The sequence below is a fragment of the Parambassis ranga genome, chromosome 2 (assembly GCF_900634625.1).
Source record: "Parambassis ranga chromosome 2, fParRan2.1, whole genome shotgun sequence".
NCBI classification, from domain to species: Eukaryota; Metazoa; Chordata; class Actinopteri; family Ambassidae; genus Parambassis; species Parambassis ranga.
In genome coordinates, this window is record NC_041023.1 from 2,940,956 (window position 1) to 2,966,239 (window position 25,284).

Below are 25,284 nucleotides of genomic sequence, written 5' to 3' on the forward strand. Positions count from 1 at the left end.
TGGGTAAAATGTCAGACGTACTGAGCTGAGCTCGCTTGTTTTTTGTCAGACACAATATGAAACTTTATTTGTGGGATAAGTGTGGATGTAACTCACTGGACTTTCACCCAGGAGAGCAGCTTCACAGTGCAGCCTCTATGTGAAGGGCCGACCGGATGTGTTCCCTTCTCCACTTCCTTTTCTAACCGGGGCCCAGATGGGCTTTAATGAAATGTAACCGCTCATATCTTGGGTGTGGATTACGCCACAATCAGATGAGACAATTGGAAAATTATACCAGTGGAGTGAGCAGTTAGCTGCTGTGTCCGATGCAGTTATCAAATAACATGTAATACTTAGACTAATTACCCCCCCTGATACAGAGCAGAGCCTGGGGTGTTTATGCAACTGTGTGGGAGTGGACTGCGTCACATGCACACAATTAGAACCTGATGTTTATTCTTCATTTCGGGCGGCTAAATACCAGTTTTTATCTGTCATTTTCTTCCCAAGGAGAGTCAGAGACTTACGTCGTGATATAGCCGCTCCACACGGTGGTAGAGTCACAATGGAGGACAAGATAACTGTGTGTGTTCTGTAAGCATGTATTGATCAGTGCATTGTTCAGTAGCTCGTGCCTCTGTTTGTACACCAGCAGGGGAAGAACAGTAGATGAGTGTTTGGGTCAGCAGGTGGAGTGCAGCCCGTCTTAAACTCTGCATCTGCTCACCCTCTGGAGAGCTGCAGCTCAGACGCATGCACTGCTGAGTGCATGTGGGGAATATTTCACTTCTGTGTGGTAGGTACAAAAATGACACCTAATTAGGATTAGGCCTATAATTAGCTTAAATACAAAAACACTTCCATAGAGCATAAAAGCTGTACGTTTAGAAAAGTGGCGATGTAGTACGGGAACAAATGAGCAGAATTAACAGAGGGGATTAGGCCTTTGATTCACAGAAAATGAACAAAAATGAGGTTCAAGAGGTGAGAAAAATAGAAGAATGGGGAGGGAATAAAAAGTGGTTATTTCTACCAAGTCTCATTGTGAGATTATTTTCCGGGAAGCCAGCCAAAAGTTGGTGTTACATTCACGGCAGCAGCAGTCCCCCCATTTTTTTTTGTCCTTCAAGACAGTAGCAGCCTCAGAGAATTAAAGATGCACCAAGACCTTAAGAGCAGGCAGACAAACAGCAGCTGCTGTGTTAAAGACGAGGCCTGAGGAGGCAGAGGAGAGCAGGTGCGATGTGAAGATACCAGCTGCAGTGGCCATCTGCAGCTCCTTCACAAATACAGAGGTCCAAAAAGCAACGCAAGCTTAAATATGCTACTGAAAGGAGTGGCACATAGCGAAAAGAACACTAGGTAATCTGAGGCTTGAAGTTTAGGTGTATTAACTCTCACTGCCAGCAGGGGGAGGCCAACGTTCCACAGTGTAGCTTTAATGTTGTGATTTATTTTACTTTTTGCACAAGAAATCACTTTTTGTGATGTATTTTTTATTGAATTGATCACGCGGCCTCTCAGCTAACCACTCGGCGTGTAGATCCCAGCGCTGATCTGCGGTGTAATCGACCGCTTCTGCGTTGAAATCCATCTTAAGCATCCATCTTATCGAAGAAGGATCCATTATTGATACGCAGCCAGCAGAGTGTGAACGAGGGGCTGAGTGCTGCTGGTATATAGTGTACATATTTTAAAGAGAGGCGCTTGTTTCTCTGCATACCACACCTAAATATTTCAGGTTTTCGGGGCCCGCGCGGGTTGATGCAGTAAAGATTTCAAGACTTTCCCTTTTACAGCTTCAGTTAGAGGAAGGCTGAGCTCATTGACAGAAAGAAGCCGAGCCAAGGCGCTGCTGGTTTCAATCAGGCCGAGGCAGCATGTGGGGGACTGTCCAATGAGTGCAGGCTTACACATACAACCCCGATGTACTGTACACCACACGCACCCACCCTCTTCTTGGCTTCTCTCCTTCTCTTTTTGCGGTTTTCTGAATCTGCCATTCAAGTCTGAACTCCCTCCAGGCAGAGTTACAGTACATGTAATGTATTGAAAAAGTCACAAATGTACACTCTGCATACATACAGAGATGCACAGATCTCCATCCTGCACACATCGTGCTTGTGATTTATTTGGCTGCATGCACGTTTGGGATTGGTCTCATTCCTCAGCAGAATCTCAGGGTCAGGTCTTCGCTGTGTTACCTGCAGCTGCAGCTCGGAGAGGGAGCGGGCTGTGATTACCTCGGTGCTGCTGCTGCTGCTGCTTTTCAATTCAGAGACCATGGGCCACAGCTCGGCTGCTTTATTCACTCCTTCTTCCGCTTCTTTTTTAAATGCAGTTCATTCCCCCGCACAGGTACAGACACACACACATATACACACACAAATACTTACATAAGCAGACAGTGTGCGTGCACACAAACACACTCACACAGCATCTAATTTGTGTCGAGGGCTTAGTCACATTTCTCATTTTGTCTGAACTATTCCCTTCTAGCACCCCCCCCCCCAAAGAAACCCCTTCACACATGATTGTATGTTTATTTGTGTGCATGCATGTGTGTGTAATGTAGTGGCCCGGGTCTGTATAATCCGGCCGTCCAGCACAGTTGTCTTTCAATTAGCCAGCAGGGCTCGCTGAGGACCAGCCGGGTCAGGCTGCAATCACAATCTGCTGCTAATCCACTACAGGATGATCAATGCAGGGGGGGATGTCAGAGGGTGAGATGTGTAAAGACAAGGAGAGGAATGGAAGTAGTGTGATTTAAGAGAGAGGGTCATGACAGCGGTACTTAAGTGAGATTAAAAAATGATGTTTTAATGGTTGTAAACTCAAACTGGCAGAGCAAAGCAAAACGTATGTTTTGTAGTCATACTTCACAAAAAATGCAGATGTGTTTATTTTTAAATACACATTTTGATGCAGAACTTTTTTTTAATTATTTTTCCTTTATCTTCAGTGTTTGATGCTGAGCCGTTCGGCCTGCGTGTGGCTCATTTTCCTCTGATGCAGTCGCACTGTCCTCCTTGTTTTGTCGAGTAATGGCGTGTGCTTTGTATCCCTTGAAGACTTTCTACTTGCATAACAGGCAGTTTTATTTCCACACAAACAAAATACTGCAGTGTCCGTCTGTCTTCAAATGATCTGTTCATCATCCACTTTGCTTGTCTTTGTGGTTTGCAGCCATAGATCTCTGTCTTCACAGCCGCCTCTATAGTGTGAACACTTTAAATCCTCATGAGGAAGGTAAATATTGTAGATTCTATTCTGGACATCCTGATAGGGGGGGGGGGGTTGCAAAATATCAAACATGCCTTTGTCTTGACCCTGCGTGCCGATACCAGCTGTTCCCATAACAACACCTGATCGGGCGTGGACCCTCTGCAGCAGGCGGTGTTACTGCTGTCTCCATGTTTGCTTTCCAGGAGTGGAGGGAGCTGCAGGCTGGCTATGGTGGAGCAAAAAGAGCAGTGGCTTTAGTGCAGATCTTAATCCCATCCACACTGGGTTTGCTGTTTTTCTCCCTCCCTCCCTCCTCTCACCTTCTCTCTTTACCCTGTTTTGAAAGGATGGAGGTGATCCGTCTGAAATGAGCAACAGTATGCAGGCACACATTTATTTTCTCCCTCCTTCTCATACTCTCTGGGCCCCTTTAACCCGACTCTCTACCCCTCCTGCCCCCCCCCCCCCCCCACCCCTTTCACTCTCTTCCATGGTCCAGATTTGCTTAGAAATGAGTCACCCGACCACAAATCGGCCCATTTAAGAGGGAGGGAGCAGTGGAGGAGAGGCAGGGGGGGAGGGAGGGAGATGGAGCAGTGGAGGGTGACTTAGAGAGGGAGATGAATTGAGTGAGAGTGGGCGAGAGGGATGAAGAGAGAGAGAATGGGAGAGAGGGAAAGAGAGAGAGAGAGGGGAGGCTGATGGCTGTTTTTCACTCAGCTGGTTTTGTTGATCAGTATCAACAGCCAAGGTCTGGATCCAATCAGCTTCCTGCATTCAGCCAAGCAGAATCAGACTAAAAATATATTTGACAGTGCACAACGCTGGCATGCACGCACACACACACACACACACACACACACACACTGATACAGTATCCTAACAGTGCACACACACACAGTGGCAGCAACACAAATTCAATACATAATGCAGCACAGGCGGGGAGGAGAGGCAGGAGCCCGTACTGGGAGTTTGGATTATAGGACCAGTGTGCTGGAGCTATATGAGCGTGCGTGCATGTGTCTGTGTTTATTAGCGAGAATCTGCACTAAATTAATGAAGCCACAGACATGTAGGTGTGAGACATCACACTAATTACAGCAGCAGTGCTGTAGCCTCACCATCAATAATGTTCATTAAACTACTGAACCCACTCAAGCTGACAGCTCTGTGCACAAGTGTGTGGTGGGTGACAGTATCTGTGAGTGTGTGTGTGTGTTTGTGTGTGCGTGGATGCAACTTGCTCACACAAGCGGTGAGTAAGCACCACAGTTGGGTGATGGATCACCACAGATTTGCATTAAATGCTTCTTTATATGGACACGGCTGGCTGACAAAGGCTATTTTTTATCATCTGCACCCTGAAAGTTTCAGACGAGCACTGAAAAATAAGAAAAATAGAAAACCTCCTCCCACTCCCACAGCTCAGCATATTTCATCATAGGGTGTGTTGTCAAGTCAATGAAGTAATCCGATATCACTTCTACATAAAAAAAAAAATAGCACAAATATAGGGAAAGTAGCTACAATGCTCAGTGAGCGGTGGTTCCTGCTGCTGCTAATGTAAAACTGGACAAAAGGGTGGAGCATTAGAGGTCTGTGGGAGTTTGAGCCCCTCAAGTGGTCATTTGAGGAGCTGCAGTGTTTGTGAGCTTGCTGCTCGTGGTTAATCGGCTCAGCCAGAACTTTTTTTTTTGTATTTTTTTTTACCTCAAACTCTGAGCGGCTGAGAAAGATGGACTATGTGGCTGAAAAGAAACTTTCAGAGCGCCCACAGAAAACAAAAACCAGATGTTAGTGTGTGTCCCTGCGAAGTGTGAAGGGGGACTCCGAATCAGTCTGATATAAACACATTAACGCCACACATGGGTGGAGCATTTATTGGAATTGCCTGTTTATGTTTGTCTTTATCTTTCTGTTGGTTTTGGCGACATAAGTGAAGAAAGCGCCATTAAAAACTCCAAACTGTCCTCCTCCAGGAGACATGTGGTGCGGTTTGTTATGAGAGCATTCCAACTGTAGGACTTCACCCAAGGATGGAGTGTATTTATACACTGCTGTTGGTACTCAGTGGAGAATAGTTTGTCATGTGTGGAAAGTGTTAACAAATTGAACCCATGGGAAACTGCAGCGCGGCTGACTGTTGCATCATGTGTCCTTACACAGAAGGGTCAGTTATGGCGAGTTAACACGAACATTACACAAACTGAAATCACTTTTATTTTTTCCCAGTAATTCTCTATCCTGGCAGTTTGTCAGCTTCCCTGACTGGTCCAGTGAGCACGCTAGTTAGGAGTCTTGTGACTGTGGTTTACAAGCTGTGGTTCACTTGTAATCCAGCAGCGAGAATAAATGAAGCATATGAAAAATTACACACAAAAAAAAGACAAGGAAACAACCCGGAGGTGTGATCACATGTGTCGGCCGACCTTAGGCCCGTCTTTGCATTACAGCTTTGTTCTGTAATCACAGGCCACCCTGCTGGCCCGGCGGGTAGGAAGTGCTCATTTTCCAAATAGCAACCTGGTTTTGATTTAATCAGACTTACAAAACGCACACACACACACACACACACACACACACACACCACTTCATTGCTGTCTTTTACCTTTAATAAGATTTAAAGGCTAATTGCAGAGACAGTTACAGTGAGCAGGACAGCGTTACAAGACATCCAGTCATCTCTTCACTCCTTTAAGGTCAAAGCATTCACCTTACAGGAGGCACACATTTCAAAGGCGCGCCTAATTATCGACAACGCAAGGATGTCACATAACCCCGCATAATCACACAGGAGAAGGAGGAGAGACGTTAAGACGTTCTGGCTGAGCAGACATTACCATTACAGCCTGACGCGCATATGTGTGTGTGTGTGTGGGCTCCATGGTGCGTTACCATGGCGTTCCTGTCAAATGTGTGTGCACTAGAAGCATTATTTTAAGATGAACTCCATAAAAGGGTCAAAGATTTGAAGCACTTTCAACTTTCAGATTTTTTAACCTTCATTAAAGGATAGAAGGAGCAAAGAGATATTTAACCACAGGAAAGGAACTATTTGCAGTTAAATGGAAAAAAAAATGAAATTAGTGCAAAATAAACTGCTAAAATAAAAACGGCTGCTGGTGTTGCCAAAAAACTTCCAAAAAACTCCACAATGCTTCGACCTGATGCCTTCTCAGTGAGAACTGTTGAATGTAACTCCTACTTAGACGCCCGTAGCTGTTGAGTCGTGATGTTTGTGTCCATCACTTCCTTGTGCATGTGCGGCACAAACCCGCTCTCACTGACATCACCAGTGCAACATTATGCCTTAAATCAGGCATTAACCTGAGCCCCAGAGCTGACATATAAAAACATGGTGGTGTAATCTGTAGCTGCTACACCAGCTCTGGATGGTGCATGTTGTGTTGCACGCCTTACACATTGTTAGGGACTGTTCCCTTCGCTGGCATCGGTCCAATCATGGTTGAACATCAGGTTTAATCTGTTTTTTTTTTCATCACGGCTCCATCACTGCACACCCAGCCTCGGCTCTGCACCTTAATGTGGACCACAGGTGGTTAATATTACACCCTCACCTCAGCCGACTGCTGTTAGTGGATGTACATGTGCTCAGAATCGATATCCAGTCTAGTTGCTCCCATTTTGTTGCCTTGCAGTGTGTTTTTTTTACGACTACATTTTACAACTGTACGGTTAATCTGTGCTCTGTAAAACTGCTTGCTGCAGTTTATCCCCTCCGAGGACTTACATTCTTGGGGCGTTGTGTCAGTGTGTGTGTGTGAGTATAAAATGGTGACCAGCTATCTGGTTGTTTCTGCCAAAAGCTTATCAAAAGGGACTTAACGTGTGTTCCCACTCTCTGTGTGAGTGCATGTGTGTTTGCAGGGTGTAATTTCAGTGCATTTACACTTCAAGCTAAGGGTGGTTATTAAGGTGAATGGAGCCAGGAGTGGGGGGATGTGTGTGTGTGTGTGTGTGTGTGAGACAGTGTGCAGCAGCTGGATGCTAAGTAAGCATGGAACTGGGTGAGGAAAACAGGGAGGTACTTGGGAAACCTCCTGAAGTTCATAACCACTACAGGGGGCAGAGAATGGGGAAAAACTCAATTAGACTGAGTGTGTGTGTGTGTGTGTGTGTGTGTGTGTACTTGCTCTCAGTAAGTTCTGCAGGAAAAGATGAGTTTTCAAGGTGAAAAGAGATAATGAGCTTGGAAGGGATGAAACCTCCCGTTTATTTCCTCTCACATGTCTCCATCTATCCATCATCTATCCATCCATTCCTTCATCCACACCCACTACCCCCCCCCTTTCCTCTCCCTCTCTTTCTCCTTTCCCGTCTGTTTGTGCGTTTTTTTTTTTACTTTTCATCTCATCTGCCTGCTCTGTGTCAGGAAGCATCCATTTCAAATCAGCGGAGAGTCTCAGAGGAGAGAGCACGGCCAGGTTCAATGGGCCAAAAACAAGATGCTTTAAAAAAAAAAAGGCATTTTGACTTCTCTCCCTTTTTTCCCTTTCTCTGCCTTTTTTTGTGTATTTTTACAGTTCGTTTTTTTCTGTCTTTTCTTTTTTTCTGACCACCCTCTGATTATTTCCTCGCTGATGAAAAGCGAGGGGGGAAAAGAGCCGGAGATGAAAAGCGCAGGCTAGAATCTGTGATGAAGAGACAGAATTGAAGATGATTTAGGCAGGAAATTTCCTCCCTCTCTGCAGCATGAGGAAATGATTGAGATCGTCATGGAAACACCGGTGGTTAGCTTAGGAGAGGGAGGGTCGGCGTCTGAGTGAGATTTTGGTTGTGAGGGAAATAAATTGTGTGTGTGTGTGTGAGGATAATCAGGGCGTAATTGAATAGACTGTGTGGCTCTTTCTGTGTGTGTGTGTGTGCAAGTTTGTCTGTGTCATCAAGGGCAATTATGCAGTGTGTGTGTGTGTGTGTGTGATGTGACACAGATACACACTGAAGGCTTTTAGTGTCTAGTTACTAATAGGCACTTTTGAGATTTGTGTGTGTGTGAGTGAATAAAAAGAACATTAATCATTTTTACAGTACGTGAGTGTGTGTGTGTGTGTGTGTGTGTGTGTGTGTGTGTGTGGCTAATGTGATGTTATTTGGATGCTTCAGCATGTGTGTGAGGAAGGAAACCTGAATGTTTTTCATTATGGTGCAATAATTGGTGCACAAACGGTGACATATAAATTAACTTAAAGCCCCATTTAACAGAACACTGGTGCTCCCTTAATGTGATGCATTTCCCTCGGAGGCAATAAAGGAGCATCTCAAACTGTGAAACACACACAGGCTGATAGGTGTGAAGGAAGAGCGGCTTTTGTCTTGTTTGCAGAAGTAAATGATGCTTTCAGATTAATATGAAGCAAAAGTTTTAGTTTTGTTGGTCGCGGTTCTGCTTGTTTAGCTGCAAGTTAAGATGTTTTCATGTTATGTTCTGGTAATTATTGCACTGCAGTTATTAAGTTGAGGTCGTCTCTTGTTAAGCTCATGAATGCACTATTAATTCCAGCACAAATGTTCTCTGTGCACCCGACTTAAAAAAATAATTTATCCTGGACAACGTTCAAGCTGAACAGCAGGAGGATCATTATAAAGGAGTAGTTCACATTCCTGGGAGGTCTGAGCGTCAGACTGGACCTGGCTGACTGTGTGTCTTTTTGTGGGTCTCCTGCTTTATGCAGTGTTGACATCACCTGTGTGTGAGTAGTGTTGTTAAAGCTCACGTCTGTCCAGCCTGAGGAGGTGGCAGAGCTACAAAAGTTATGCTGCTTTTTAAGCAGGTGCAGGACGACTCGTCCTCAGAAATGCTTGGTTAAGGGAAAACTAGCATAATGTAGTTGCACAATGGATTCATTTTTCTGTTATTTAAGTTGCTTAATACACATATGCAAGGTCTTCACTGTGTTCTTGGCTACAATGACGTCCTGCAAAGGTTTCACATGTTCTTATTTATACTACAGGAACTTGTTTCTTTCATTTGCCTTAAAGATTAGACAGACCATCCATCCATCCATCCATCCATCCATCCATCCATCCATCCATCCACGTATCCATTTATCCATCCATCCATCCATCCATCCATCCATCCATCCATCCATCCATCCATTTATCCATGTATCCATCCATCCATCCATGTATCCATCCATCCATCCATCCATCCATTTATCTATCCATCCATCCATCCATCCATCCATCCATCCATTTATCCATCCATCCATCCATCCATCCATCCATCCATCCATCCATCCATCCATCCATTTATCCATCCATCCATCCATCCATCCATCCATCCATCTATCTATCCATTTATCCATGTATCCATCCATCCATCCATGTATCCATCCATCCATCCATCCATCCATCCATCCATCCATCCATTTATCCATCCATCCATCCATCCATCCATCCATCTATCTATCCATTTATCCATGTATCCATGTATCCATCCATCCATCCATGTATCCATCCATCCATCCATCCATCCATCCATCCATTTATCCATCCATGTGTCCATCCATCCATCCATCCATCCATCCATTTATCCATTCATCCATCCATGTATCCATCCATCCATCCATCCATCCATCCATTTATCCATCCATCCATCCATCCATCCATCCATCCATCCATCCATCCATCCATCCATCCATTTATCCATCCATCCATTTATCCATCCATCCATCCATCCATCCATCCATCCATCCATCTATCTATCCATTTATCCATGTATCCATCCATCCATCCATGTATCCATCCATCCATCCATCCATCCATCCATCCATCCATTTATCCATCCATGTGTCCATCCATCCATCCATCCATCCATCCATTTATCCATTCATCCATCCATGTATCCATCCATCCATCCATCCATCCATTTATCCATCCATCCATCCATCCATCCATCCATCCATCCATCCATCCATCCATCCATCCATCCATCCATCCATCCATCCATCCATCGGTCTCGCAGTTTTGAAGGCTTCGTTGCCTCATTTGCGAGTCTGTCGCCACATATCACTCAGAGCGGACTTGGTGTGTGAGAATCACCTGTTGCAATAAATCCTTTTTTTAAATAGGACTCCTGATATAGTCTTTTAAATGCAGGTTTCTTTTTCTTTGAAGGGGTAGGCTCCTCTTCTTCTGTCTCCTCGTTAGGCCTTTTCCCCTTTCCAAAGAAGCTCTCCAAAGACGTTTGTTTTTTATTCATTTTTGCTAGCTTGTGGGCTTAATTTTGGGGGCCATATCCCGTGACCGAGACAAGCGTCTGGGCAGGTGCTTAAAGGCACAGGCGGATGAATCTGATCGATTTATAAAATGAAACAGCTTTCAGACTCAGATAATGAATAATATGTTTTGCTCAGTCTTTCTGTGCAGCCCGGTACAAAATGACCCACGGACCGGTACCGGTCCCCGGCCCGGTGGTTGGGGACCACTGCTGTACAGCATGGCCATGAGGGGCTGGAGCCTATCCCAGCTGTCAATGGGTGAGATGTAGGGTACACCCTGGACAGGTCACCTGACTCTCACAGGGCTAACACAGAGATGGACAACCAGTCACACTCACACCTGCAGCTGATTTAGAGCCCCACGTTAGCCTAACATGTGCCTCTTTGGTACACAGAAGTAGCTGGAGAAGTCAACAGATTCAGAATAACAGCCAGGCCTGGTTATTTACCATGATGTTGTTATTGCACAGGAGAACAAAGCTCAAACAATCCCCAGTGTAAATGTGTTGTGTCTTTTGGAGCTTACAGGCTTTTATTCTGAAATGAACCCAGTGACTCAGGTGTACATTGTGCTGGATAAACACCTTTAATGGCCTGGATGTACTCTGCCGTACATTCTGATTTTGAGAAGATGTTCCAGGAAAAAGGTGCAGCTGGTTTTGTTTTTCCACCCATGAATAAATGCAAATCAGATTCACATCAGTTCCTGCATAAGCAGCACCCTGTGTGCGATGCCATGTTGTCGTCCTCCATTCAGACCGTGCAGGTCTTTGTTTTCAGCTGTGTATTCTAAAAAAAACACAACCACACACAGTGAAGGAGCACCTTGTCAGAGTCAGGAGTGAAACGTTCAGGCTCCGCTCGCTGTGTCAGTCAGAGGTTATCCTCAAATCCTGCACATCTGTGATTTCCAGTCTGTGTTGCCTCTGGGTCCCATTAACTCACCATGATAACATTTAGCCTCTGCCTCACCTCCTCCACCTCCGCTCACATCTGCTATGATTATGAGCTTGTGCCTCCCGGACTGCTTGAACGAGTTAATCACAGCGTAATTCTCCTCACTGTAATTTGAAGTATAACAAAGCAACGCTCATGCTGCTGTACTTTAGGAATATAAACAAACTCAAATGTATGTTTACCGATTCTTCTGGAGGCAAAATAAACCAAAGGTCAAGTGTGTTTATAACAGAAAACTAATGGCAGCCATTTTGATTGATTTCTGTAAAACCTCATAACACCCTCGCTCCATGCTCTTGGCGCTGGAAAGATGGAGCAACACCCAAAACTTGTGTTAGTGTGAAGAAGTTTGGTAAAAATATACAAATATATGCTAGTTAGTAACAGGGCACTCGGGTGTTTCCTGAGCTTCCTGAACATTCAGAGTACTTTTTTGACCATAGTAGAACATTAGCGACTCATGCTAATGTTCATCCAGGAGTTCAGGGTTCATGTCCTCCAACAACAGCGCTTTTAACAGCCCTACCTGTTTTGTTGGGGTTAGGCATTAAAAACTACTGAGTAAAGTTTGTTACATACTCCACGAGGACAGAGAACTCGCTCCTCGCTCCACGGGTGGTAAGAGTAAAAAAAAAAGTTTACCATACTCCCAGAGAAGTGTGCGCATACGGCCCTCCCACGCAGCACACGTCACACACAAAGGGTTGACAATGCAATTGTATTGTAAATTGTGAGCACAGCCATGGTTACCTGGCCTAATGAGGTGATAATACTCAGGGAAGAGGGCGCACAGCATGACAATAGATAGAAGATCAGACCTCTGGTCTGTGTGAGTTTAACTCTGTGAACGTGTGGATGACTGTCTGCAATAATACATCCCGTCTCCCGGTGTTTAATGTGCGCGTCGAGCTGCTGTAACACCGTGATCAATACTGGGATTAGTTTTTATCGCCACCTTTTGGACAGACGCTCTCCTCTGTGCGCTGTGTTTGCCAGCTGCTTATCTAAACTGTCCATCGTCGCTGTACTTCCTCCTTCTGTCTGTTTGTTCTGCACCTGAAGAACCTCTTGCGCTTCTCCACATTCATCATTGCCACGAAATTCAGACCAATCACAGAATTGTTCTCGCACAGCACTGAGAGAAAAAGTTCTGCCCGGGCCATGTGTCCGCGAGAGCTGCAGAACGGGCGCTCCGAGAGAAAAATGACGTCATTTTGTGGGCTTAACGTCGGCAGGGGGGAGCGAGTTCTCTGTTCTCTTGGAGTATGGATCCAGCTTTAGGCGAGGTGTTAAACAAACAGGGCCGAGGTGAAGATCGTGGTTTGTGTGTATGCACATTCATTACATATTTTACACGGGGAACAGAGGAATGGCAGATCAATGGAAACTAAAGTGTGCAACATGACCTGCAAAGCACTGAAACTGTGTAGTAATAACACTCAAAATGACTTTAGCTTGTTTTCCATAATTTGGGGAGACTGGATGAAAGTCTTTGGAAGTGGAGCAGGGGTTTGTTGTTTAAAAAGGTGCAAAACATTTGTGTAATACAGCAAATTCTCTACCATCTGCAACAAGCTCCTTCACCATTTACTCGTGATGAGTCGCACTCCTGACCAGGGAATATTCACAGAAGACATCAAGGCTGATATCAAGGGCGTAGTTTTAGTTTTTATGGACGGAGGTGATGCAGATTCTCATGGGGTGCAGGAAGGGTTGGAATATTAGGTCCCCACCCCCAATGTAAAAGCAAACCTACACCCTTGGCAGACATATCTACAAAGTCAACTACTAATGCAACATTATTTTCAACAGCTCCTGTCTGCTTCATGCTCGGCTTCAGTGTAACGTGGAGTGGATGTAGTTCTTTGGCCCTGATTCCATGATCTGTGCCTGAGGAGCAGGTCTGGTTTGAGTACGGTTCACTCAGTCAACAGTCCAGGTTGAAGGTTGTCCCACTTATGCAGCAGGCTCTGTTTAATGCTGTGTGCACTGAACCTGTGAGTGTTCTTCCAGAAGAACTAGCAGTGCTGTCGACCTTTGTCTGAACATTGCAATTACACAACCTGTTTAAACTGAACATATTCTGTGTGGGAAGGTCTTGAATTTCTTTGAAGGAGTCTGCTGTACAGACACAGAGCAGCTCCAAACTGCATTAATCACTGTGTTTTTTTACTAATCGGAATGAATTATTGTGGCAACTTCCCAGACACCACAAGGCCCACGCTGGGGATCCAGATGTGTTGATATCAGTTAAAAAATAAGCCTCCTGTCTCGGGAAGAATTATTGCATATTTAACTGAGCACAGTTTAAAACAAAGACTCAGCTCGAGGTGGAGAACTGTTGCTTCTGTGTGTTATCACACACTTTTTGATGTGTCCTTGACCAAAAGCTGCTGTTAATGAGCAGCAATCCCCACTGTGGAGCTTCCACGGCAACAGCCTCTGGCTTATTACTGTATGAGTGTGGCTGTGTGTCAAAACAAAGGAGGAGAGGAGTGATGGAGGAGATCCGGAGAAGATGATCCAGGTTGCTCTGTTTTCTCCGCCTCTCTTTGTGCTTCTCCTTCAGACCCTCAAACTCCTTCCACCTTAGATCCCCAACAAATCTTCTCATTTAGATTATCCCCACCACAGTGAGTGTAACGGATAGTTCTCATCTGTCTCTCTCTCTCTCTCCCCCCCTCCCTTAATCTTCTCCATGTACATGACACTAATACAGAGGCTGATATAAGCCCCCCCTGCCTCTCTCTATGACATTTATCACCATGCTTCTTAATGCGGGCAGCCTGCCGCTGTTGATGAGAAGTAAGGATGACAAGCATGGCCTATTTTCCTGCGAACCATAGTCTCTGCTTTTTTTCTTGTTTTCACTTTCTTTGGGGGAGAATGGTCTCACTGAGGAGTGTTTGCTTACAAAGCCGCTGACGCTACAAACTGTAATTATGGCACATGTTAGTAAAAGCTGCAGGTGGATCGATGGAGGGTTTAGGTTGTAATGAATGATGTCAGAAAACGCCTGCGGGAACCCTGATGCACTTTAAGCATTTTCATAAAGTATTTAACACCCCGAGGTGTCTGGATGAACCCTAATGCACTGACGTATCGAGCACATTGATCCGCCCTACCCAGGGACGTGCACCAAAGTGAGCGTGCTCTACCCAGTTAGCTTGATGATGGATGATTCTATCCCAGAATAACTGAATTAAAGGAACAGTCGGTGTCTGAGTTGCTCCGAAAATACCACTAATAAAAAAGGTGGAGCTTGAGTTCTGAGGATGTTAGTCTGGTTGTTGCTCTCCCTTTGTCACCTGTTGTCTCTGTCCAGAGTCAGTTTACTGAAGTGAACACGTCAAGGGTTAATTGTGCAAAGTGTTTCCACCAAGCGGCAACCTTCGGGGCTCAAAGTTGAAGCCCATGCGGAAGTGTCAAAACTTGTAATTCACGCCGCAACTGCTGGGGGCTGGCTCCAGAAGCGAGTAATTTCCCATAGACTCCCATGTTAAAATGGCCGACTTCACAGCAGAAAAGAACATGTTTACAGCCTGGTACAAAAAAAACACTCTGGTCTCAGATGATAGGTTCTCTTCTAGTGTCGATTGTACGGTGGGTGAATTTTTTTTACAACTCGGACTTAAAATTACGCCTAATTATGGGCGTTGCTGCTTGAGTGACAGACAGTTGCCGTATCACAGCGTGAGTTTCCTGCTTCCATGATCGCCCGCCCCCCCTAAACCCTGCTTGTGCTGCCCCTCTTTGTCCATATTTGGAGTTTTGGTGGACGTGACGCTGCCAACATGGCAGCAGTCATCACGTCCCGGAACCTCCCACCGAGCCTCAAAACGGCTCTTCAGAAACAAACGGGTGACGTCACGGAAGCTCTGTCCATAGTTTTTACTGTCAATGGTTTCCACACAGGCAGCAGCTAAGTAGGCCGAAAGACCTCTCTTTGTGTTTTTTCTCTTTGTGTTTTTTCTTGAAGTGTTCATGCTTTTATTCTTCAGAGAAAGACATTTTATTGACAGAAGACAATTTTAGCAGCACATATATCAAGCTGAACTTATTGACTTAACACAAAGAGAGGAAGGCGGCTGCCTGCCAGTTGCCACAGAGACAACAAAGTTCCCTCACACGAGATCAGCTCTGTTTAAATATCATCTCTCAGATTAGCCGGAGGGAAAATTGAAAAGAAAATCACGCTGCTCCGGCGCGTGACCTCAGATTTATTGAAAAATGAACATGCCAGCTTTAATGGGCCTTTGTAGGAACATTGTTCTTTATAGCCTACACAGAATAATAGATTTTTAAGCACTTGATTAACAGAAGGGCGACAGCCACTGAAGACCCTCCACAAAAGGCCATTATTCAGCCGTCTCTCACTCGGGCGCTTGATGAATGCTGCTAATGCTTAAAATATAAATGGCACAATAAATATAAATAACACTTTGGCCCACACATTGTGTTTCCATGCCAGTCTGTACGTTTGAAAAAGGGGAGAGGAAAGTAGGACAGGGAAAGTTGGATTCATCATCCTTAATGCCTTCTGTCGCTTCAATTGGATATTACCAGACAGTGTCCCCTAATTTAGACATCATATCCTGTCCCAGGAGCCCCGCCTCATTCGGCCAGCCCGTCTGGCATATAACCTTACTTCATCCCCCCTGAGCAGGAGTGTTTGAAATCACACTGAGACCTCTCCTCTTAGCTTTCCTCTTCGCCTCCTCCTCCTCCTCCTCGTTCTTTTCCTCTCTTCGTGTTCAATTCCTCTCCTCTTTCATCTCTCTTTTTCTCCCCCTACGCCCTCAGAATGAACAATTTGTATGAATCACAGCCTCTCAGTCCAGGCTCACTTATAGTGACATCCCCCCCACTGCTTGTGTTAGTATAACTCCCACTCTCCAGCTCCACACAGATCATTATTCTATGTCCATGTGATTTCACTGATAGAAAAAAAAAAAACCCCATCGTTGCCTTATTGGTGCTGCCCTGGCACGTAACCCCCACACAATGCTCATTTCAGCCAACCTCGGATTGTTTGATTGGCATTCGCTGCTGTGTTTGCCAGGAGTGCTGGCAGAACATTGCTGTTATTTGCATAAAACAGGAAGGGGGTTCAGATTTCCCTGCTGCTCTGCATTCCACTGCCCTCACTGCACCTCAAAGAGAACTCAGCATGTAATTCGCAGGAAAAAAACATTAGCTGCCCTTGTGCAGCTCTGCTCTATAGGCCCAACACTTCTCCTGGCCGTGTTTGAGACTTTCTTTTCTCCTCTCTTTTTTTTTTTAGCCCAGCGTGAATCCTCTTGTACAAATCCTACACTATCTGAGCCAGACTTTTCTCTCACTCATATTCCTGCAGAGAATCCTCTTAAAAATGTTCCTGGCATGAGTCTCGCTGCGCAGTGAGAACCTTTTACCTTTGTGTGCCGCTGATCAGTGAGATCTGGACTCGGTCCTAGGTTGCCAGCAGGCGCTCACTCTGCCCCGTGGTTTGACTAGCTGACCGATAAGAGAGGCACGGGAAAGGAGGAGGAGGAGGCGGTGGATGGGGGGGAAGAAAGGGCGAGAGGAGGGGGCATAATTAGGATAATGGGAAAGAAGCAGAGGATAAATGGAAGGGCTTAAGTGATTGTCAAGCATTGTGACACTTTCCAGGCACAGCTCTGTGCTCTTTCACCCTCTTCAAGTAACCCCTCTGCCTGTCTGTCCTGTGTGTCTGTCTCTGTGTCTGTCTGTGTGGCTCTGCTGCGCCGAAACCTCTATAACCCATGGCAAAGACAGCACCAGGCTCAAAACAAAGCACTTGCCGATGCTGTAAATCCATCTCTCATTGTTGTTTCTTCAACTGAAACAAGGGTGAAGAGGCAAACTGGGCTCACACCAACATGAATAGAACAAAGGAGGGGGGGAGGGTGGCCAGCAGCTGGACAGACGTGTGTCTGCAAAACGCAGGCCGACGAGCCGCCTCAGCCTCAGCCTGATCCCAGCAGTGACTGACTGAGAAGGACATTACTACACACTTGTAAGAGGATTGCAACACACGTAGAAGAAGACACTACTGTCACTGCAGCACACTGTGAATGCCTCCTCCAAAACAGCCATCAATTTCCCTTTTTCTTTTCCTCCACCCATTCTTCCACCCCTCCTTCCAACCCCTCCATCCTCTCTGCAGAAGCCTTGGAGGATCCTTCCAGCGCCGGTGTAGTGGCGGGCGCCGTCATCGGCTCCCTGCTGGCCCTGCTACTGGTCGTGGCGCTGATAGCCGTTCTCCTGACCCGCAGCCGCCGCCAACAGAGGCGCGGGTACCCCAGCAGCGGGGACTCCATAGCGACGGGTAGCGGCGGCAGCAATGGCGGAGACTACGGCAACAAAGCCCGTCTGCTTTTCAGCAGCTCAGGGAACAATGGCAGCAAGAACGGCACCGGCGCCAACAACAACGGGCCCATCTACACTTATCGGGAGGGCTGTGACGCCACCGGCACGCTAACGGAAAAGGCCAACGACTACCACCATCATCATCTTCATCACGTCTCAAGTGGCAACCCACCCACTGCCCACGACATCCTGCTGAGTGGTGAGATGGATGAAGCTGAGAGGAGGAAGTTTGACCTGGATGACAGCATGGAGGAGGAAGAGGAGCGATACGACAGGTTCGGAGGAGTCATCAGAGGCGGCAACATGATGCCTCCAGCCTACCACGCCCACAGAGGCCACGGCGGTGAAGAGGAGATGGACGTGTACCTGGACGACGACATGGAGTCTCAAAGAGATGGCTCGGTCATTTCCCGGACTGCCATTTACGTCTGAGGGCGGCAGAGTGGAAAGGCGAGGGCTGAAAAAGGAGATGAGGTGGAGAACGAGGGGAGTCGGAGCCAGCGCCCCCACCTTCACCACTGAACAAATCGACATCACCTCCATCAGCTAAACACCTACCTGCTCAACAGCTGCCATCTGTTATATCCTCTCTGCTCGACAGTGACTGTATCGTTTTCTACAAAAAAAAAAAAGAGGATTAAAGAAGAATAAAAAGGAGCGAAAGTGAAAATGTGAAGCGAAGTGCACTGTGGCTGAGTGTGTGACTGTGTTTCACTGTCGGCCATGGAGGCCGATTTGATTCAGTGTCAGTCAGATGTAACAAAAAGGAAAAAAACAAAAAAACGGAAGCAGCGCCGCTTATTGCTACGTTCTCATTTCTTCAGCTTTGCAAGTGTGTGATTCTGTGCTGCGTGACTAAATAGTTTGTATTTTATACGACGTTTAACGTAATCTGCAAAACCAGGAGCACCATACTCACGACTCCCGACAGCGCCGCCATCCAAAACCTGCCTTCCTGCTTCAGTGCAACAGACACAAACCTTCATCAGCTTGTTGAACTCTTGTGCGGATGTCGGCTCTTCGCGCCTGAAAATTGAAAAAAAAAGTTGTCGCCGTGGCAGCAGTGATGGTGTTTTTTTGTTCTGTTAGTCCCAGAGACGACTTTGTTGGGGTGTTTTAAACAGTTCCCGCCGCACCTGGTTTTCCTGACGGGTGCTGCTGAAGCCGAGTAACAGAAAAGACTTAACAGTGTGTGCTAATGTGTGGCTGGCTGTGGTGTTAATGATGTGCATCATCTGTATATCGGGCGCTGTCTCACTATAGCACAGTTGTTGTTATTGTTGTTGTTGTTGTTGTAAATGTTGTTATCGTTGTTGTTACTGTTGTGTAATGGTGTTGATCTTGCTGAGGAAAAGACGCACCGGGGGCCTTCGGGGTTTCACACAGTTCCACGCCGGGTCGGTAACGACTCATTTAACGGATAAGAAAAGATCTTTTGTGTTGAACTTCTCTTTTTCTTTGAACTCCTTCTTATTCCCCTCTCTTTCTCTTCATGCTTCTCTTTCTGTTCCACATGGATTCTGAACAATTTGTGTATTTTCCTGCCGCGCTGCCCAACACACACACACACACACATTACGTTTCCTCATTCTGCGCTTTCTTTATTTTCATAATGGATGGCTTAGACGAGTGCCGCAATGACTGTGTGCAGGGAGGAGAGGATAACTTGTATTTATATTCCTATCTGGGTCGCATTCAACGAGGCAAAACATTCACCGGCTTTGTTGGAGGCGGCTGTGTTTCATGTATTCATTTTCCACGTCCTGCAGAATGTTCTTAGGCGATGTACCGGATTATTCTATGTTCTGTGTCCTGATTGGACAGAGATACATTTTAGGAGAGAGGAGGTGAAATCCTTCAAAAAGCCTTTGTTTGTATTTTTCACACTTCTCCCACTAAACTGGACAACAGCGATGCAGTTTTCAAGAATCTGAACCTACACTCAAGGGGAAAATGTTTTTTTTTCTCTAATTAATAACATTTCTCATTAGGATTTTGTTTTTATCACACATTTGCTGATGCATTTGGAACTGAGATTGAACACTTTTGCCTTATTAATTCCAAGGTTTTCCTTCTCAGTAGATTTTAGTTTTAACTTAACTTATTAATTATGTCTTCATTTGCCAGAGTGGGTGTGAGGTGACAGTGAGAGGATCTGAACAGGAAGTGAAGGCGTGATCGCCAGGAAACTGAGGTCACAGTCAGAACCAACCACTGTGTGTGTGTGTCAGTGCAAAATCAATTGAAAGAAATAAAGTAGCATAGGCAGCAGGCACGTTAAATTAGCCTCCTGAGTGGAAGTCTGCAGCAGGGATGTAACCACCATCCACTCCTACAACTTCCTAACGCAGACTGATAGGGGTGGATCAGTCCCATGGTCAGCCATATGTGCTGTTCTGGTGAATTTGGCGACACCTCTGGCAGGAAGTGGTAATTGCAGGTCTATTTTTTTTTTACATTTCACTGGCTGCAGTGACAAAATTTCTACGCATGCTTCATGTCAAGTCGAAGCTACTATCTCTGGATGTGGATGGTACGTGCATCACTGAGCGTGCACGGCTCCACACACATCCGCCTTCTACCATGTGATTTCATGGAGCCCCTGACAGCAGGACAGGGTGGTCAGCAGCTGAACTGAGCACTTCCTCTCACTGTCACAGCCACACACTTACAGCTGAGGATGGTCAGAGTGTATGAGAATATATTGTAAAAAATAACACAACATGAAGTACAGCTGCTGTTCTGTGGGCTGAACATCTGAAAGCAGACTTGTCAATAATCTGAAATCTGAAATTCAAATGGAATTGATTGTTGTGCTGTTCAGGAAGCTGTTTCTCTGAGCTCTCCTTCCCCCTCAGCTGCCGAGCAGGTCCCTTGTTGTTGTTGCTTGTTGTTGAACATTATGCTCTGTGCAATCTGTCGTTCTGTAAATGAGACCGTTATATCTGCTATGTTACAAAGCATTTCAGTGGAGTCCTTTCATGAAGCCTCACAGTGTGTTTGGACAAGTTGCCAATTAATCTCAAAGTACCTTAGAAACAGCTGTACTGTCGCTCACATATCACACGTAAAGTGGTGGGATTGTTTATGTGTCACTGCAGAAAAGTTTGGATTTAGGTGTATTGGGTTTTTTGTTTTTTTTTTGTTTTTTTTGGACTCGGTGGGGTGCATGCATGCTCCAAGATCCACACTCTGGACATAAATACATATTTGTATGTATCCAATGCATCCCTATGTTTCCCAAAGAGTCATTAGAGTTTTTTTCTTGGAAATAAACACACTGATATTTTTGGACTGTTCCACTCAGCACATTTACCTTCTATCTGGCCATCCTGTGGCTCGGCGCAGCTTTTCTCCGGAGGATTCTCAAACAGCATCGTAATTTTAAACAGTCGACTGTGATCACAAGTTGGCGCCTAATTAGTCCCAGAATCTTGTACCATGGATGCACCCTTACTGAGAAAACTCATCATCAGTCACAACTTTTGTTTTTGCACAACCCATTTTCAATAAAAGGAAAACATTCTGAGACAATTCTCTGTGGAAAAGCTGGTAATTAATTAAGCAGAGCTGCGTTATCCGTCTATAAATACCACACTTCTTTTTCTTTTTTTCCCCCTCAGCAGTTTTCGGTACAGTGCACCTGCTCTGAGATGTTTAGCCTCTTCAACAGATCTGCCACAGGAACTGTTCCTGCTTCTGCTAACTGATGGGAAAAGTTCACTCACTTTGTCATCAACAGCCTCCGCTGACTCCACACCTGCTGTTCAGTTCGGTATCTGCACAATGCTCAGCTCTTTGTACACCTGGTATTCACGTGCATCCAGTGTTTCAAAACACTGCACATTGGAGGTCTCTGGAGATTTGGAGCCTGCCTCAAGTGGATGCATGAGGAACTGCAGTCTTTGGCACTTTTGGGATTCACAGACCAAACATCTGTGATGTCACCCAGCTGAAGCAGACCGTTCCATAAAAACCCTCCTCATATTATTCATCAGTCCAGACCAAAACAGTTTGTAAACATGAATATTTCTGCGGTGAAGGTGGTCAAACGGGCATCTTCTTCTGTTCTTCCTCGCAAGAGCATGAACACCAGCTAGAAACAGATAGTACTGCAGATTTTATGAAGATTTAATGATCTTTAAAGGATGCATCGTGACTTATTGTGAGTGGAGCAGTGCTTCCCAGCAGCCTGTCCGGCGTTCAGTTGAAAATGGGGTCGTGTTAGTAACAAGCGCACCTCTTTGATCTTTAGCTCGCCGCTCTGCCTCACATGGCGTGTGCTCAGGGAGGTTGCTGTCCTGAACGCGACCCCTGTGAAGTCCTGTCCTTGCTGCTGTGAGTGTGGCGGCCATGCTAAGCAGGGGACGCTGTAACAGGTCACTTGGCTCTGTCGGCGTGGAAGAAGCCTGAGAGGAGGGTGAGGAAGGGAGAGAGTTCAGCACTCCATCTGGGGAATACCAAATAAGCCAAGAGAGAGGGGTGAGAAATGGAGAGTTTTTCTTCTCAGATCAGAGAAATTGAGAGTCAAAGAAAGAAGAGAGGCAGAACAGAAGTGAAAGCTCAGCCCCTGCAGAGAGGATGAGAAGACTTCACCAGTTTTTTTTTGTGTAAACCACCTGAGACCAAGAATGTTTGAAACACTGTCAATTATTCACCGTGGAGCCTGCAGTTAGAGATGGGCAGATTTGTTACTTGTGGAGCTCGGCCGCTTGGCCGCGGTGTAAAGATGACAGAGTGTGTGGAAGGAGCCGGAGATTGGCAGGACGGGATTTACAGCTCCGACGCTGAGAGCTGGAGGCCTCGGAGGAGCCTCCTGATTGCTGTGCCACCCCTCCGCTCGCCGATTGGCCGCTTCCACCCAACAACAACTGACAGTTCTTTCCAACCTGGCCAATTAGTGGAATAAAAAGGCTGTCCTGTTTAGCTTTCTGTGGTGCAGCCTATCGGCGACAGATCTTCTTAATTGTAAAGAAATGTTCAGTGGCACTCCAGAGACCCCTGTGCAGGGGCGGAATCACATATATCCCCCTTTTTCATATTCGCTCCCTCTCTCTCTCTGCTTCGGCTTTAGCACCCTGTGCAAGCTGCTCCTGCATGTTTAATTCAGCAGACAGCATAAAAGTGTTCTGCATTATCTCTGCTTTGCTCTGAAGGAGAGGGAAGACAGCAAGATGTGAGGAGGAGGAGGAGAGGGGGAGAGGGGCAAGGAAGAGAGCAGGAGGAAGAGCCCTATTAGTTATTGAGCTTGGCTTTTGTTGTTAATCCAGTTAAAGCCGAGCCTCTGCCAGGCCAGCTGAGGCTCCAGCTGATGTGGATGAAGTTTCCTCCTCCCAGTGTTGGTTAGAAGAGGTCTCTCATTGTGCTCTCTAACCAATTTCCTTAAAGCAGAGCTGCCCTGCCTTCCAGCGTCTGTGCCCCCACTGTGCTGCTGCTGCTGCTGCAGTCTCCTGGCTATACACAGGCCTGGGATTCGTCACGGCTTCTTTTTTTTTTCCAGGTTATTTCAGGTTTTTGGTGTGTTTTTATGACCATTCATTTCATGTGGCTGTTTTACAGTTCTGTGTGTGGTACTTTGCGGTTCTACCTTTGTCATTTTAGTGGCTGATTTTTCCACTTTGTCTGTCTGCCTGCTAATTAAAATGAAAAAAGAAAATCCATCTGGTCTCATCAAAATTTCAGAAGTACTTTAACTGTCAAGGGAACTATTGTCCTTGTCTTTTCCCTTGTGTGAGCTCTGAGCTCGTCATTTAAAACTAAAAAAAAATGAATTTGAAGGTTTTTAAGATCCATGGAACATTTTCTATATATAAGCTGTTTCTGACCCCGAAAATCAAGATTTGATCAGATTAAATGGCCCAATTCAGGCAGCTGGAGAGGTTTAACTGCTTCAAATGGAGTAATGTGGACCTGTCTTGTCCTCAGTTACTGTTTTAATCATTGATGATTCAAGATTCAAGTTTATTGTCATATGCACAGCAATGAAATTCAGATAAAACAAATAGAAATTACACATAAAATGAGCAAATTAAGCATGTACATACTATGCTGGTCTCTCCTCTTCCTCGGGTCGATATTCATCTCCCTAGTCTTTATGGAGGGATTGTTTTCCTGGCACCGGGACACCAGCTGAGCCACCTCTTCCCTGTAGGCTGCCGCGTCTCCTCCAGTGATCAGCCCGGTGACGGGTGTGTTGGCAGTGAACTTGATGATGGATGTGTTACTTTAGGAGGAGATGCAGTCGTAGGTGAAGAGGGTGTACAGCAGTGGGCTGAGTACTCAGCCTTGGGGGGTTCCAGTCTTTGTGCCTGATGTCCTGACAGTCTGGAGGCTGTCTGTGAGGAAGTCCTGGACCCAGCAGCAGAGAGGGAAAGTCGGTCCAAGGGTGAAGAGCTTGTGCTTGTGATGACAGTGTACAATGCTGAGCTGTAAACAGCATTTCAATTTTGAATCCAAACTCTCTTTAAAGTTCCAACATGTGCAGGAAAATGAGTCGGTTTTATTTTGTGCAACAAAAATGTCCAAAAGGGAAACTGACAGGAAAGAATGAGACATCCCAGTGTTTTGTTATTATTTTTGTTTCCCAGTGCACACTCTTGTGGCTGCAGTGCTGGGGATGCTTCTTGCAGGCTGAAAAATGAAACTAAAAGACTGCAGTTCCTCAAATTACCACTTAAGGCCGACCCTGAAAGTGAGTCAGTGCCCACGGTTCCTCTGGTTATAATACACTCAGACACTGTGTCACAAAGCGTCTTAGTAAACTTCTGTTTAAAGTAAAACTGTAGCAGGTTTGTCACTCTCTTCCTGCCTGATGAAGCAGACATATTTCTACAAACAACTAATCGAGGAAGTTGTATATTTTTTATAGTTTTTCTGTCACTGCATTAGAAAAAACTGCTTCTTCATATAACTTCATATATGTTTTTGACATGAACTTGTCATAAAAGCACAGAAAATCATCTGACAATTGGAAATATAAATGAACAGAATCTCAGTCTATGACCTGTTAAAGTTCTGTCAGTTGGCTCTGTACACACGGCTGAATCTTAGTCTCCTTGTTTAAAGCACTGACAAGTTCTGTTACAGTCTGCATTTGGCATCTGCATCACACAAGTACTGCACAGATGTACAATCCTTAAATAATTGCTTGATGTTTTACTTCACCTTTCTAGGATTTTGACACTCACGGTTTATTTAAAGCAGTGATGCAGCTTCATACATCATGTCACAGTAAACACACCTGCTGACCCAGCAGCCCATGCTGAAGTCATGAAGTTCACCTTAGAGCCTCTAGGGGGGGGGGCAGCTCCCAAAACAAGCCAAACCTCATAGACCCCTATGTTAATCTGTCCAAACTTTATACCAGAAATAAACATACAACTCATCATTTTAATTATATTAGGACTATCCGGTCCGATCCGATCACGTGATCGGAAATCGGACCCGATTACGTGATTTCAGACTCGATTGGAATCGGACGTTACCTCCCGATCAGGACTCGGATATT

General features: G+C 45.6%; 1 protein-coding gene across 2 annotated transcripts in view; it reads left to right on the forward strand.

The window, feature by feature from the left end:
- The window catches only part of pvrl2l (PVR cell adhesion molecule related 2 like), a 226,162-nt gene that overhangs the window by 117,363 nt on the left and 83,515 nt on the right, over positions 1-25,284 (forward strand). Inside the window, exon 7 of one of the 2 annotated variants that reach the window (XM_028400097.1) lies at positions 17,575-21,272. The exons of the other annotated variant lie outside the window; for it this stretch is intronic. Coding sequence (XP_028255898.1) covers positions 17,575-18,209 — 635 coding nt within the window. The 3' untranslated portion in view covers positions 18,210-21,272. Of the gene's footprint in view, positions 1-17,574; positions 21,273-25,284 lie in introns of those variants that run through there. 2 annotated transcript variants of the gene reach the window in all.